This window comes from Vombatus ursinus, unplaced genomic scaffold, assembly GCF_900497805.2.
Source record: "Vombatus ursinus unplaced genomic scaffold, bare-nosed wombat genome assembly UNPS02014941.1, whole genome shotgun sequence".
Lineage (NCBI taxonomy): Eukaryota > Metazoa > Chordata > Mammalia > Diprotodontia > Vombatidae > Vombatus > Vombatus ursinus.
In genome coordinates this window covers 10,273,487-10,289,599 of record NW_020954719.1, presented here as the reverse complement: position 1 = coordinate 10,289,599, position 16,113 = coordinate 10,273,487, and the positions used below count along the sequence as shown (strand labels likewise).

Here is a 16,113-nt window from a genome sequence, read left to right as displayed (position 1 = left end):
GGACAAACAAGTATAGTACAGTCTTATATAGATGCATATGGATGTATATATATCTATATATGAGCATGATTATAGATATCTAAGCATATGTATGTGCATGCAAATTTATGTATATATGTTTGTGTGTATGTGTGTGAGTGTATATTTACACACAAATATAGCCATGCTCAATTGTAGCCTTCTGGTGGGGGCGGGGGTGTAAGAGGAAGGGAGAAAAAAGAACAAAGTAAAAAATGCATAGCAGAAAACAAAAGAAAACTTACAAAGAAGCAAAGAAAAGAGGACAGCTCAGAACACAATGGTTTTTCTAAAATGAAAATTTGTTACTGTATATTTTGAATCCTCTCTTTCGTTCTGTGTTGCACATGGCAATGCTTTTTTTTCTTTTCTTATTTTGCATTTAAGTTTTAGTATCTAAGTTTATAATATGCTTCTTTTTTCTTTTCTTATTGTATATTTAAGTTTTAGTATTTAAGTTTAAAATAAATTAATTCTAAAAATAAATTGGTAAGACCTTGGGTAAGTAATTTTTCCTCTTTAGGCCCCAGTTTTCTTCACCTGTAAAATTGGGGTTTAGTTAAAATGATCCTCAAGATCCCTCCCACCTCCAATTTTATGTCTATAAGTTACCTATCCTCAGGGAGCCTCCAATCTTGTGGGAAAAATAGACACAAACCAAAGGCACAGAAACAGGAACCATCCAAACTGAACACCTCATTTCAGTCCTGTGGGGCCTGGGAAAAGGGAAAGTAGACCAGGAAGGCAACCAGGGCAAGGCATTTGTAACCATCTCCCCTAGCATCTAAATCAGTACAATGTACATAGTAAACGCTTAGTATGGTTTGTTAAAGAAAGAATGACTTGATTGAATTCTGAGGGGAAAAAATGATAAATTTTTTTTTACCCTTAGGAAGAAATAGTTCTCTTCCACCCTACTAAAAATGAGCTAAACTTAATACAGAATGAAATGAATGAGACAAAGCCTTTGCAAATGGAGCACAGAAAAATGCCAGAAGGAAATTTATTTAAAGGGTCATCTTTTAGGGATAGATGGGATTGATCAGAGAAAGCCTCCTGGACAGAGAAGGGGAGTGGATCTGAGTTAGGAAAGGAAGTGTGAGATGTATAAGAAGGAGTCAGGATGACTCATGCCTCATCCAAATTTCATCACCTCAGAAATTCTAGAAGCCCCATCCACTGTGAACCTCGCCTAGCATCCATCTTCTGGCTGCTTGCCCTAAAGCCATACAGAGAGAGAAAGGCCTGACTTCCCATAGCCCAATTAGGAGCACCAGGGCAAAAATTGTTTTTTAATTTTCAGTCTATTCCCCTACTCCATAAAACAGTTGGGCAGGAGAAGGATGCTATTTTATAGGGGCTGATAGACAGGCTAACCCAGCTTTGATATCTTTCCTCATTTCTGGGGGTGGAGGTGGGGGGGAGTCCCCAGCAGAAGCTCACTGAAAATACTTACTATACAAGGAGTGTATGATACAAGGAGTTCAAGCTCATAAATGCTTCCTACGTCTTTTTATGCTGCCCAACCCCATTAGGCTGGGGAATATAAGAAAAGGGATGGCATCAGATTCGCACAGATAACCTGGTGCCACTTCCACTCTTGACCTCGTCTCCCTTCTCCAGCAGCATCATGTCCTGCCATTCTTTCCGCCCCAGCTCCAGCAGCAGAATCCGGAACTTTAGCTCCTGCTCAGCCTTCGTGCCTAGGTTGGGTGACCGCTGCTGCATCAGCGTAACTCCCTACCGAGGAGTGTCCTGCTACAGGGGACTGACCGGCTTTGGCAGCCGCAGCGTCTGTACGGGCTACAGGGCTGGCTCCTGCGGCCGGAGCTTTGGCTACCGCTCTGGGGGAGTGTGCGGGCCCAGCACCCCCTGCATCACCACCGTGTCTGTCAACGAGAGCCTCCTGACCCCCCTCAACCTGGAGATCGACCCCAATGCCCAGTGCGTGAAGCATGAGGAGAAGGAACAGATCAAGTGCCTCAACAGCAAATTCGCCGCCTTCATCGACAAGGTGAACCGGGGCCAGACAATTTCTCTTAGGGCAGGAAGAACTTGGACAAGTCCCCTATGAGCCTCTGTTTTCCCCTTCATAAAATGAGGGGTTGCACTAGATCCCATTTAAGGCGCCAAATGGAAGATCTGGACTAGATGATCTTTGTGGTCCCTTCCAGATTTAGTGGTCTTTGATAAACATAAATGAAACTTCATGGAGGCAATGGATAGATCAGCCAAGATAGTATAAAGGCTACTTGCCAGGGTCCTGCAGGAACATGTTTCAATATGTAAATGTTAGTATTGTATATTTCAGTAGCAAATCCCCATGAAGAAAGGGCATTCGATTCGGAAGACCTGGGTTCCAGTCCCAGCTCCAACAAGTGCTAGCTGTGTAACACTGGAGTAACTTCACTGCTCTAAGCTTCAGTAAACCGTAACCCTAACCCTAAATTTTTAAATTGGGTAATTTTTTTATTTTAATTTAATTTGGATAAATTTAATTTAAATTGGGTAAAATTTTACCCTCAGTAAAATGAGGACAATAATAACTCTCCAAACTTTCTCCTTCATGGAAACTCATGAAGATAAAATAACAAATGTGAAAGGACTTCAGAAAGTGTAAAGGCTGTACAAATATAAGATGATATTATTTTCTGAGGAGAGAGAACTCCTGGCAGTAGAGGGGAGGAAGACGTTTGGATAACAGCTCTTTCCTTAGTGGGAGAACATCTGCCTCTCATTTGCCTGGAGAGTAGGAATGAGTGTTTGGGGAGGTGGAGATAAAATGTATCTCTTCCTTTTGTTGAGTAGTAAGACCCCTCTGCTAATTCCCTTATCAATCTGGGAGCTTCCAGAAGTCCAGCACCAAAGAGGGGGTGGAGAGTAGCTAGAGAAGCCTAGGCAATGAGCTCCATCTCAATTCAATTCAGCAAGCACTTACTCTATGCCAAGACAATGGGGATCCAAAGGCAAAAATGTAATAGTCTGCCCTCAAGGAGCTTACCTTCTATTGAGAAGAAACAACATGTGAACAGATAAGTAAAGAGAAAATATATTCAAAGTAATTTTGGAGGACGTGGGGAAAGCACTAATTTGGAGGGTGGGGCGGAACTAGGAAAAGATCTGCTTAGCTGTGTGACCCTGGGCCTTAAAAAAAAAAAGAAGAATTGGTGTTAAACTGGGCCCTGAAAGAAGCTAGGGACTTTAAGAGGTGAGGAGAGAGAGCATTCCAGGCATGGAGGACAACCTGTGCAACCAAGCTACCCTCTCCACTATTTTCTTTTTTTTTTTTGTGAGGTAGTCGAGGTTAAGTGACTTGCCCAGGGTCACACAGCTAGTGAGTATCAACTGTTTGGTCTGAGGCCAAATTTGAACTCAGGTCCTCCTGACTTCAGGGCTCGTGCTCTATCCAGTGCGCCACCTAGCTGCCCCTTAACACCAATTCTTAAGCTGGTCTTTTCCTAGTTCTGCCTCACCCCCCAAATTAGTGCTTTCCCCACATCCTCCAAAATTACTTTGAATGTATTTTCTCTTTACTAACCCCCCTCCACTATTTTCACACAGTGTCAAAATTGGAAGGGTTACTAGGGATCATCTAGTCACAGAGAAAAGAGGACTTTAGAGGTCATCTTGCCTAACTCAGACCTGCACAGGAATCCCCCTGCCCCACAGTACCCTGACAAATAGTTTATCCAGCTTTCGCCTGAAGACCTCCAGTGAGGAGAAATACCCTGTCTCCTAAGGCAAACCCTTCCACATTTGCACAGACCCGATTGCCTCCCGGCAACTTCTACTCATTGCTTCTAGTCCAACCACCTCATTGCTTCTAGTCCAGTCACCTCTGAGGCCAGAGAGGGAAAGGGACTCATGGGGCAAACAGATGGCAGAACCAGAGCTAGAATCCAGATGAGTTCTCTTTCTACTATCCCAAAAATTCTTAAGATGCTTACGACCTCATATCTTGAAATATTTGCCAGGTCTCTTCCAATCAAATTGTCCTTAGACAATGCGCTTTTCTCTATAGAATTCTCATACTAAGAGACGTTGTGGTATAATGGATAGAGAGCTAGGCTCTTGGCCAGGAAGACCTGGGTTCAAGTCACTTCTCTCTGCTCTCTAGGCATTTCTCTAGGGCTTGAAGATGCTAAAGATCTGCATTGGAGATGAGGGAGGGGGGATCCTTACCCAGTAACAATGAAATCGAAGATCAAGCCTCCATCCTAAGGCTGAAGGATAGGAGCGATAGCATTCCCATGAGAAGTCTTCTCATCCATGCCCCAGGCAGACATTTGCTATGATTTTGATCCATGTTTCCATGCTTTCCAAGGGGTGCTGAGGTATCCTCTCCCTCTGAATGTCCCTGATGACTTTCCCTCTTCCCTGGGATGGCAGGTCCGCTTCCTGGAGCAGCAGAACAAGCTTCTGGAGACCAAGTGGCAATTCTACCAGAGCCGGAAATGCTGCGAGAGCAACTTGGAGCCCCTGTTCCAGGGCTACATCGAGACCCTGAGGCGGGAGCTGGAGTACGTGGAGGCTGACAGTGGTCGCCTGGCAGCTGAGCTCAACCACGTGCAGGAGGTGCTGGAGGGCTACAAGAAAAAGTGAGTGTTTGAGGAAAGAGTACCAGGAAATGGATTTAAATCCCATCAGAAGGATTTGAGTCAGACAACAAAAAGAACTTCCAGAAGGTGAAAATTGTTAGATAGACATATAGGCACAGGGGGATGGGGAGGTTTGTGGAGTGGCTTCTCTGGTGTTAGGGAGTTAGGTAGGGAGGGGAGGTAATCACCGGAACAGTTCTCACCTCTCTGGGTTCTATTAAAGGTGTTTAGTTCTGGCTCCTAAATGGAGATGGGAACACTGATAGCTTGCCATCTCAAGACCCCTAGCATTTTCTGATTGGTAGACCGTAGGCAAATTCTTGATTTAGGCAATATTTCCTTTCCATTGTATCATCTTCAAGCAGTGGGGCAAGAAGAAGAAAATGTCAATATCAGTGGGGAAAAGTAAGCTGCTTCACTATCTGAACTTCAATTTCCTAATCTGCTAAATACTAGGAGAAATATTTCTAGCCCCATATGCTGAAACAAAAAAATAAAGACTAACAAAAACATTTATTGAGAACATATAAATATATATATACATATATGTAGTATGTGTGTATGTATGTGTGTGTACTTTCCACTGTGGTTGGTACTTGTATAGAATATAGAAGGATTAAACATGACCCTGCCTGCCCTCCACAGATTTATAGTCTAGTTGGAGGAGATAAAACAAATTCTAGCTTTATATCAGGCAAGTGTCTCCTGAGAGCAGGAAGATGCAACCTGGCACTGCAGCAGAAAGACTTCGAGTGAGAAAGACGCTAAGAATTCCTCCCACAGGAAGTGTTAAAATATTCTAGCAGATGGGGAGTAATGATGACTCCTAGACTGTTTTGTTTTGTTTTGTTTTGTTTTTTGTCTTTTTTAGGAAAGACTTCTCTTGGGAGCTGGTTTGAATACTCTGGAGCACAGAAGTAGAGGGTTGGGCAAAATCACCTCTTCAAATTCCTTTCACAGCCCAAGAGTATTTTAATTCCATAAGCTATTTGATTCCAAGATATCTAAGATCCTCCAAAGGCAGCCTTCTGGGAGTAAAATTTAAACCTCATCCAAATTCATTTTTTCTTCCTTTCTTCCTTCCTCTATCTCTCCCTGCCTCTCCTTTCTTTCTTTCTTTCTTATTCTTTTTCTTTCTTCCTTCCTTCCTTCCTTTCTTTCTTTCTTTCTTTTTTCTTCCTTCCTTTCCTCCTCCCTCCCTCCCTTCTTTCCTTCCTTCTTCCTTTTTCATTCCTCCCTCCTTCCCTCCCTTCCTTCCTTCTTCTCTTCTTTCCTTTCTTCCTTCTTTCCTCCATCCCTTCCTTCATTCCTCTCTCTTTCTGCTCCTCCACAAACTCGGAACTCTAAGGATCCCAGAAACTGAAACCCTCTTTTCTCCCCTAGATATGAAGAGGAGGTGGCCCTGAGAGCAACAGCAGAGAATGAGTTTGTGATCCTAAAGAAGGTGAGTGCTCAGGTCCAGGATATCCTAGACTAGAAATAGGAGAGGGTTCAACCCTCCTATGAAAGATATTGGAAGCCTGAGACCCGGAAGGAGGTTGAATGACTTTTGCCAACATCACATAGCACACCAACAGGTTGGAACCCAATCATCATAGTATCCTTTTTTCAAATGCCCTAATCGTCTCCTCCATGGTAGACCTTGCACATTCATGTAGCAAGGTGAATGAGCCTGACTCTCTCACTTACCAGAAATAGTGTTTAGTCAGTTAAACATTTATTAAACAGTTAAACAACACACTCCCTTTTCATGTAGTACATAGTAAGATTAGAAGATAACCCCAGACCCTCAACACTGTTCTCTCTATGCCCCTCAGCCATCACAGTGACACTTAATGGTGCCTATACTCTCTGCCCTATCCAATTGATAGCCTAAGGTCAAAGGAGCACAGATTCAGAGCTGGAAGGGAACATGATGGCTAGTCTAACACTTCTCATTTTTTGTGTAAAGAAATTCAGACCCATAGGAGGAGAAGTGACTTGACCAAGATCACACGGCCATTCAGTAGCAAATTTAGCACTTGAACACAGGTCTTCTAAGTCTACAACTGATGCTCCTGAAGAATACTACCTATGAGTGTCACTGATTATCTAGGACCCAAGTCGTGTGCGTTTGGAAAAAGTTCATCATTGTGCTTCTTGAATAGCCTACCCAAAGTAGCTACTGACCTTGCCTGACCCTAGTCCAGGCTCCTTCTAGACCTGGCATCCCTTGTATCATCATCCAAAATGTCACTAATTCTTAGAAATCCTTCCTGTCTCCAAATGCCCCTCCCAGTGACAGGGTATCATAAAAATTTGCTAAACATACATGTCTAGCCTTAGCCAAAAGAAAAAAGTAGGAAAAATAATAATAATAATAATAATTTTATTGCTGTTGTTCAGTCATTTCAATGATGTCTGACTCTTCATTACCTCATTTGGGCTTTTCTTGGCAAAGATACTGAAGTGGTTAACCATTTCCTTCTTCAGATCATTTTATAGATGAGGAAACTGAGGCAAATAGACTTGCCCAGGGTCACATAGCTAGTAAGTATCTGAAGCCAGATTTGAACTCTGGGAGATGAGTCTTCCTGATTCCAGTCTCAGCACTCTGACCACTGCACCACCTAGTGGCATCCTCATCCTTATCATCAACATCACTCATATTTAGGTGTTATTTTATAATTGAATTGATTTCCTCACAACATTCTTGAGATAGGCAGTATATTATTATCCCCATTTTACAGATGTGAAAACTGAGATTAAGAGAGGCTGGCAGTGAAGTCACTTTTGAAGGGAAGGATAGAGAAGGAGTATCTGCCTCAAGGTCCCTAAATCTCCCTTTCTCCTCTACAGGATGTAGATTTTGCCTATCTCCGAAAATCAGACCTGGAAGCCAATGCTGAGGCCCTAACAGAAGAGATTCAATTCCTAAGGGCTCTATATGAGGAGGTGAGAAGCACTGTGGTCCAGGAGGAGGCATGAGGGTGGGATGATAGAAAGAACTTCCTACTTTCTGAGCTATGGAAACAACCGAGCAGAAGTGGCTAAAGGGGTCATGGGGTAGGGGAGGAATCAGGAGATGCACCAGGAAGAGCTATTTCCAATGGGAACTCAGGGAGCAGAAAAATCCTATGCCTTGGTGACTTGAGGTCATCCTGCTTTATCATCCTGCTTTATCATGGTAACCCATGTTGTTCACTATTACTATGGAGATGGTTATAAACACCAGTAACCTGCCAAGGAATTAGGCTCTGGCACAAGTCCAGTACCCAAAAGAATAAGGAAGGATGATAAATAGAAATAGATAAGAAATTTCTGTAGAATTTGTGGGTCAGATAGAAACTAGGCAACAGGTCTACTGTTGCCTAAAATGCTTGGGCAGGATATTTTGTAAGAAATTTATAGGTCTGTTGGACATCAGCAGTAGACATAACAGAAATGAAATGACCCTGGTAACCTTTTCCACTCTTTGTGGGTTTCTGTGGGATTGTGTGTCTGGGTAGAGGGATTCTGAGGATGTGGGCAACAGAGGAGTTATATTAAAGGAGAGGAGAAGGAGGATTTGACAGGCAGTTTTAGAGAGGTGAGAGTCTATTCTGAATAAGCTTTTGGTGATCCTCCCCCTCAGGAGATCAGAGTCCTCCACACCCACATCTCAGACACCTCGGTCGTGGTGAAGATGGACAACAGCCGAGAACTCAACATGGACTGTGTCATTGCCGAGATCAAGGCTCAGTACGATGACATCGCCAGCTGCAGCAGGGCTGAGGCAGAGTCCTGGTACCGTAGCAAGGTGAACGAGCCTGACTCTCTCACTTACCAGAAATAGCGTTTAGTCAGTAAAACATTTATTATTTTTATTGTTGTTATTTCAATAGCCAACATTCATATGGCACTTACTATGTGCCAGACACTGTGCTAAGTACTTCATAGTTATTCTCTCACAACTCTGGGAGGTAGGTGCTATTATTATCCTCGTTGTATAGATGAGGAAACTGAAGCAAACAGAATTAATTGACTTGCCCAGGGTCACACAGCTGGTAAGAGTCTGAGGCCAGATTTGAACTCAGGTCTTCCTGACTCAAGGCCCCATGCTCTATCTACTGTGACACGTAACTATCTATGCCAGGCACCATATGCCTTGGGAATACAAAAAAGAAGCAAAAGATAGTTCTTGCCCTCAAGGAGCTCACAATCTCATGGGTAAGGCAACAAGAAAATAAATATGTACAAACAAGATCTATAAGACATTATGATAAAATTATAATATATTATATGTAATATAATTATATAATTAAATATATAAATTTATAAATATAAGTATATTAAATATAACATATTATATGAAATCAAATATATAAATTTACATATTGTGATAGAATTATAAAAATAAAATTATGATGATCAAAATGAAATAAGAAGGAACTCGAATTAAGAGGGGTTGGGAAAGGCTTCTTGTAGATGATTTTATTTTAGTTAAGACTTAAAGGAAGCCAGGGAAGGCAGTAGGCAGAGGTGAGGAGGAAGAGCATGCCAGACATTAGGGACAGCCAGAGAAAATGCCTGGAGCAGAGAGTCAGAATGCCTTGTTCATGGAACAGTCAGGAGGCCAAGGTCACTGGATTGAAGAGTACATGGAAGGTAGTAAGGTGAAAGAAGACTGGAAAGGTAGGAGGGGGCTAGGTTATAAATGGCGTTATATGCCAAACCAGGATTTTCTATTTGCTCCTAGAGGCAATAAAGAGCCACTGGAGTTTTTTGAGTAGGGGCCATGACATGGTCAGACCTACACTTTATGAAAATCACTTAAGTGGCTAAATGGAAGATAGATTTGGAGTGGGGAAAAACTTGAGACAGGCGGACCCACCAGCAGGCTGTTGCAACAGGTCAGACATGAGGTGATGAGATTTGCACCAAAGTGGTGGCAATGTCAGAGGAGAGAAGGGGATATATTTGAGAAATGTTACAGAGGTGAAATTGAGAGGCCTTGGCAACAGATTGGATATTGGAGGTGGGATATAGTGAGGGAGTTGAAGATAGCACTTAGATTGCAAGCCTGAGGGGTTGGGAAAATGGTATTGTCCTCTACATTAATAGGCAAGTTACACAGCGGGGAGGATTTAGGAAAGACAGTGAGATCTGTTTTGGACATGTTTGGCTTAAGATGTTTACTAGACATCCAGTTCAAGGTGTCTTAAAGGCAGGTGGAGATGCAAGACTGGAGATTGCAGAGAGATTAGCATTATATGATGCTGAGCCCTGGATGCCATGTGTGGCCTTCTAGAGATGGGAGCTAAATCCATGGTTGCTAAGGAGATCACCAAGTGAAGGGAGAGGGCCCAGGACAGAGCCCTCTGGGACACCTATGGTCAGAAGGCATGACCTGGGGGATGATCCAGCAAAGGAAATTGAGAAGGAGCAGTCAGATAGTTGGAGGAGAACCAGGAGACAGTGTCCCAAAAACCTACAGAGAAGAGAGTGTCAAGGAGAGAATAATCTACAGTGTCAAAGGCTGAAGAAAGGTCTTAGAGAAGGAGAATTGAGAAACAGTCGTTGAATTTGTCAATTAAAAGATCACTGGTCACTTTGGAAAGAGTAGTTTTGATGAAATGATGAGGTCAGGAGAGGGATTATAAGGGGTTAAGAAGAAAACGAGATGAGACATGACAGAGACACCTATTGCAGATAGATGACCTTTTCAAGTTGACTCACAAAGAGCAGAAGGTATATAGGAAGATAATTAGCAAGAATGGAGAATCAGGTGAGGGTTCTTTGAGGATGAGGAAAACGTGGGCATTCTTGTAGACAGTAAGGAAACAGAAAGATAAAAATAAGTGACAGAGTGGAGTGACAGATGGGGCCATCTGTTGGGGAAGACAGGAAGGAATGGGATCACTTGGTGATCCGCAGGTAGAGGAGTTGCCCTTGGTGAGGAGTAAGGCTGCTTCATCATATGAGACAGGGGTGAAGGAGGAGATGATGGCAGATGGTATATGAGTAATAGGAGATGAGGAAGAGGGGAGAGGAGGGTGCTTGTGGTGAATGGACTTTTTTTCTGTAAAATACAAGGCAAGGTTCTCATCCAGGAGTATGTAGGAAGAGGGAGCCATAGGAAACTTGAGAAGAAATGAAAAGATTTAGAAGAGCTGTTGTGGAGAGTAAGAGTGACTTGAGAGGTATGGTAGGATTGTCTAGCAGTGGTCGGAAGGATGGTGAAGGATTTTCCCTTTATCTGGAGCTACTCCTCCCTGGGAAGTTATGGAGTCTTCTTCCCTAGTGAGGACAGGGAACAGATGAGATGGTTCCTCATGTGCCTGTGTGTGAGTATTGGATACCACCCTCTCTCCCCCCTTACAGTGTGAGGAGATGAAGGCCACAGTGATCCGCCATGGGGAAAGTCTGCGCAGGACCAAGGAGGAGATCAATGAGCTGAACCGTATGATCCAGAGGCTGACCGCCGAGGTGGAGAATGCCAAGTGTCAGGTATTGACACTGACCACTCTCCAAAAGTAAAGAATTCAGTTAAACTGTAGCAGGAAGAATTCTGTTTGGATACCAAGGAGAACTTCCCAACCAGCTCATCTGGCGATACACCAAGAAAAATGATAGAAGGATGCTGTGGGACCTTCTCCCGAAGAGAAGATTAGTCTTTCTAATCTAGTTGATGTGCATGTGGGTGAGGGGGAGGAGAAGAAAGGAAGAGAAGGGTAGAGTTTTGCACAAAGATAGAAGAATAATTAGATTTGCCTCTGTTGGGGAGTCCGTAATTCCAGGGCAATTTGACAACCCACTATCTCTTCCCCTGATTCTTGTGTTCCCCCAGAATTCCAAGCTGGAGGCCGCTGTGACCCAGTCTGAGCAGCAGGGTGAGACTGCCCTCAATGATGCCCGCTGCAAGCTGGCAGGGCTGGAGGAGGCTCTGCAGAAGGCCAAGCAGGACATGGCTTGTCTGCTGAAGGAGTACCAGGAGGTCATGAACTCTAAGCTGGGGCTGGACATCGAGATCGCCACCTACAAACGGCTGCTGGAGGGTGAAGAGCAAAGGTGAATCCCTGGAATCAGGCCTTGTTCCTTAGGTCTAGGCCTACCCTTTCTGTTCAATGATGCTCTATTCTCCATTCTCCATCCATACTGAGTATTACCATGATCACATTTACTTTAATTTGCATCTATTTGCACAAAACTTTCATTGGAGCCTTTGGAAAGGAGATATGATTGGCATTTGGGGCCAAATATTTTTCATAAAAGATATATCTCACTCACTTCCCATCTAATGGTGTTTCATTCTCCTTTCCCCCAGGTTGTGTGAAGGTGTTGGAGCTGTGAATGTCTGTAAGTAATTGAGGTCCTGAAAAAAGTTAAGTTAGACAAGAGGAAATAGGCTGATGGAAATGATGGTATTCTGGGATGCTAATCACTCAATAATAATAATAATCACTTCAATAAGATGACCTGAAACTAGATCCTATCTCATCTTTTAACAGTCTCTGACATTGGGGTTGCAAGCCTGGCACACTTTCTAGGGTGACCTTGGTCAAGTCATGTCACTTCTCTCAACCTGTTTCCTCATCTGCAAGATGAGGCTAATAATGTTGTACCCCCTGCCCCATAGGGTTGTTAGAAGAAAGGGATTCGTGGACCTTAAAATACTCCAAGAAACTCCAGAAGATCTATATTAGTAACTCAGCTATCACTTACCTGTGCAACCTTAGGCCAGTCAGGTCACAGTTTTTTCATCAGTAAAATGGGGTTGGACTAGATGACCTCAAAGATCTCTTCCAGCTCTAAATCTAAAATCAAATGATCCCTGTTTGCAGCAGGAGTGATTGCAGCTGGAGGGTTAGACTTTTTTTAAAGTATTCCTCAGCTATGCAGGTGGGACCCAGAAGTATCTATTCCTTTCTCTTGGATCTGGACCAGTGGGAGACACTTGCGTTTAGAGGGTTTTCTGTCCCCTGACTCAGGTTGTGGGGTGGGACTCAGCGATCCCCCAGAGAGATAATCTGCCTTCCACTCTCCTCCTGCCCCACAGGTGTGAGCAGCTCCCGGGGCGGGGTCGTCTGCGGAGACCTTTGTGTGTCAGGCTCGCGTCCAGTGACAGCAAGCGTCTGCAGCGCCCCATGTAGCGGGAACGTGGTGGTGAGCACCGGGGGTCCCTGTGTGCCCTGCGGCCAAAGTTTCAGCCGCGGTAGCAGCCGTTCGGTCCGATTTGCCTAGATGCCCCAAGTTTCAGCTGTAAATAACCCCTTCTTCGCCCCCCGGGAATCAGAAGGTATAGCCACCGCTTTCGAAGACAAGAACGGACAGACACAGAACCTAACCTTCGGGATTAGAGGCAGAATTATTGGGAGACCCGAGGATGTCCACTGGGGAACGGGGGTGGCGGGAGATGGGACAGAATGGAGAGAGAAAAAAGAAGAGGAGTTTCCAATTTTGCGGCTGTGTTTTCTGAGAAGCTGTCTCTAGCCGGCGCCTGACTTCTCTCGTCCCGTATCTCTATGTCTTGAAGGGGTGCTCTCCCCAAGCCAGGACCAGGTTCATCCCTACTCTACACCAGATACACTAGGCCGGCTGGCCCCTGCCTGTACTCTCTCTCTCTCCCTTTCCTCTGGGCTTGATTACTGAGTTTCCAATAAATTGATATTCCTTGCACTCTGGCAATCTTGTGATTTATTCTGAGAGAGTGACTTAGAGAGATTTGCTTCAAGACAGTACACCCATACACGCCATGCCCTCTCCACCCTAGCCCAACCAGTCACCCAAACATCTTTTAGCCATGATCGTCCCCAAGGAAATGTTTGGATTATGCCAGCTCCTTATCAATACACATACACTCAGATAAGACCTCCTGCCTTATCTGAGTCTGCCAATATGGACAAAGTCCAGTCCTGGACAATGGAAGGAGGAGTGTACAGAGTCCCTGTTCTTAGGAACTCTTAATCTGATGAGGACACACAGCCAGGACACAGGGATGCCAAATTACAGGATGTCAGGGCTGAAAAGGATCTCAGAGGCAACCAGCTGATGATTCGGTGGACAAAGTGCTGGGTCTGGAGTTCAAATCCACTTCAGCTATTTACTAGCTGTGTGACTCTAGGCAAGTTACTTAACCTCTGTTTGCCTCAGTTGTTGCAAGGATCAAATGAGGGTACAGTGCTTGGCACATAGTAGGTGCTATAGAAATGCCTAGTTCCCTCCCAGCCTAACCTCTTTATTTTACAGAGGTTGAAAAAGAACTACAGAAGTATTACAAAGTTACACAGATACCTGTACAGCAAGGAGTAAGAGACCCAGGAGTAGTAGGGGGGCCATAAGTCTAGGCACCAGTGCTGATGGATAGGGAAGATAATAGGAAACATAACCTAGAGTGTAAGGGGGAGAATGGGGTTCAGAAACTGAAGAAAAATAGGGCTGAAGAGAAGAGGTTGGGAAGAATGATCCAGGTAGAAGGAACAGCCCATGAGCAGAGAATGGGAACACTTGCTTCATCATAGCAGATTCCAAGTCAGAAAAAAATCCTCAACTATGAGAATATTAGAGCTGGAAGGGACTTTAGAGATCAAAGCTCACCCAACCACCCCATTTTATAGATGAATAAACTGAGCCTCAGAAATAAAATGATGCCCAAAGCCATATAGCCATGGAGTGAAAAAACTGGGCAGTCAGATTTGGAAGAGATGGTGGTGGCAGAAGAGAAACAATATTTCATAACATTACAACATACCTACCAGCAATACCTACCATAGCTAGAGGAGAACACATGGGTTTGTGACATCTAGGAAGGTGAGGGGCTGGGTCTTGTATCTGCTTCCTGTGAGGGAAAAGGGACCTGGGACCATGGGAATGTCACCAACCAACACCGTCTCACAGTCAAAGACTATGGCTCTGACTCAGGGGTTCAAAACGGTTAAAAGTGACTTGCTGAAGGTCACAAAGAATGAAGGATGTGGCTGGAATAAGAACCCATGGGTCTCAAATCTCCATCCAGGGTTCTAGTCTTCCATGTCCCTTCCTGCAGCCTCCTCCCATGGCCCTCCCTTTCAATCCATCTCCAGCCCACTGGAATCTAAGACTCTATTCCTGGCTTCCCAAAACATTAATAGGTTAGTATCTTGCCTTCTCTAGCCAGGAACCAGAACACCACACTACTTACTTCAGTCTCCTCCTCATCATCATCATCATCATAGCTAACATTTATTTACCTAGTACTACCTATGTCCCAGGCACGGTGCTAAGTGCTTTATAATTTTATTTCATTTGAGCCTCACAATAACCTTATTATTGCCCTCATTTTACAGAAGAGGAAACTGAAGCAAAGGTTAAGTGCTGGCACCAATGGACTCAGGACTCTCTCTGTGCACTCTGTTAAAGTTGATATTTGTGTAGGGATAGAAATCTCAGCAATGCCCCCAGGAATGCAAACCTGTTTAATGTTAACAGTACAGGAGGGTTTGGGCAAATTGAGAAGCTTCCCATAGGTTTCTCCTGCCATAATGAACTGAGCTGACTAAACATCAGCCTGAAATAGAACAAATCTCACCAAAGCCAGCAAATATATCAGGCTGGTTCATGGTTAGGATTGGGACACATTTGCTGGTCTTGCTCCCACATTTACCCAGACTATTCCCCATGTGGTAGCTCTCCTAAAACCTTCCACCTTCATGGAGGTTTATTCTAACCTAAGTTGGGTCTCCAGCCATGATCACTACCTCACTTTCTGTTGAGCAGACCCATAAAGGTCTGAACCCTGCCTCCTATCCAATAACCTGTTACCAAGGATTAAGCCTCCAATTTAAGATCAAATGGATTTGGAGAGTATGGTCCCACTCCAACTAGAGATCACTTAGCCTTTGCTCACCTCCAGTAAGAGGTATTCCACAACTTCATGAAGTAGTCCATTCTGAATGAAGACAACTAACATTTTTTTTTTAGGCAATTGGGGTTAAGTGACTTGCCCAGGGTCACACAGCTAGTAAGTGTCAAGTGTTTGGTCTCAGCCTGAATTTGAACTCAGGTCCTCCTGACTTCAGGGCCAGTGCTCTATCCACTGCACCACCTAGCTGCCCTGACACCTATTATTTTTAAAGAAGTTTCCCTCGCATTGAGCTCACCCATTGCTCCTGGTTCTGTCCCCCTGGGCTAGGCAGAACAATCTGCTCTCCTTCTACTTGAAAAACCTTCAAATACCCCAAAACAATTATTGCCATGTTTCCCAAGGCTCTTCAAACTAAACACCCAAAGTCCTTTCACCCTACCTTCTAAGGTATGAGCTAGAGCACAGAGCTCCTCAATGATCTCTCAAAAATATCAGTGATCACTTTCTTGCTAAATCCAATGTACTGATAAAAAAAAAAAACTATCACCGTCTTCTCTAACATTTCAGCAATATTTGACACTATTTTTCTCTTTTCAGAATTCTCATTCCCACACTTTCTGGGTTCTCTTCCTGCCTCTAGCCATTTCTCTTTCTCCTTCATCCATCTGCTCTTCCTTTTCACAATCCCTTAACATA

The 16,113-nt window shown here is 44.0% G+C and overlaps 1 protein-coding gene across 1 annotated transcript; it reads left to right on the top strand.

Moving 5' to 3' along the window:
• Positions 1-1,648: 1,648 nt before the first annotated feature.
• On the top strand, positions 1,649-13,204 carry LOC114029757 (keratin, type II microfibrillar, component 7C-like). The gene is made up of 9 exons (XM_027844387.1): positions 1,649-2,032; positions 4,408-4,616; positions 6,000-6,060; positions 7,455-7,550; positions 8,230-8,394; positions 10,959-11,084; positions 11,425-11,645; positions 11,902-11,933; positions 12,634-13,204. Exons 1-9 carry the CDS (start codon positions 1,649-1,651, stop codon positions 12,816-12,818), a joined length of 1,479 nt encoding a protein of 492 aa, XP_027700188.1. The 3' UTR covers positions 12,819-13,204.
• Positions 13,205-16,113: the final 2,909 nt, after the last annotated feature.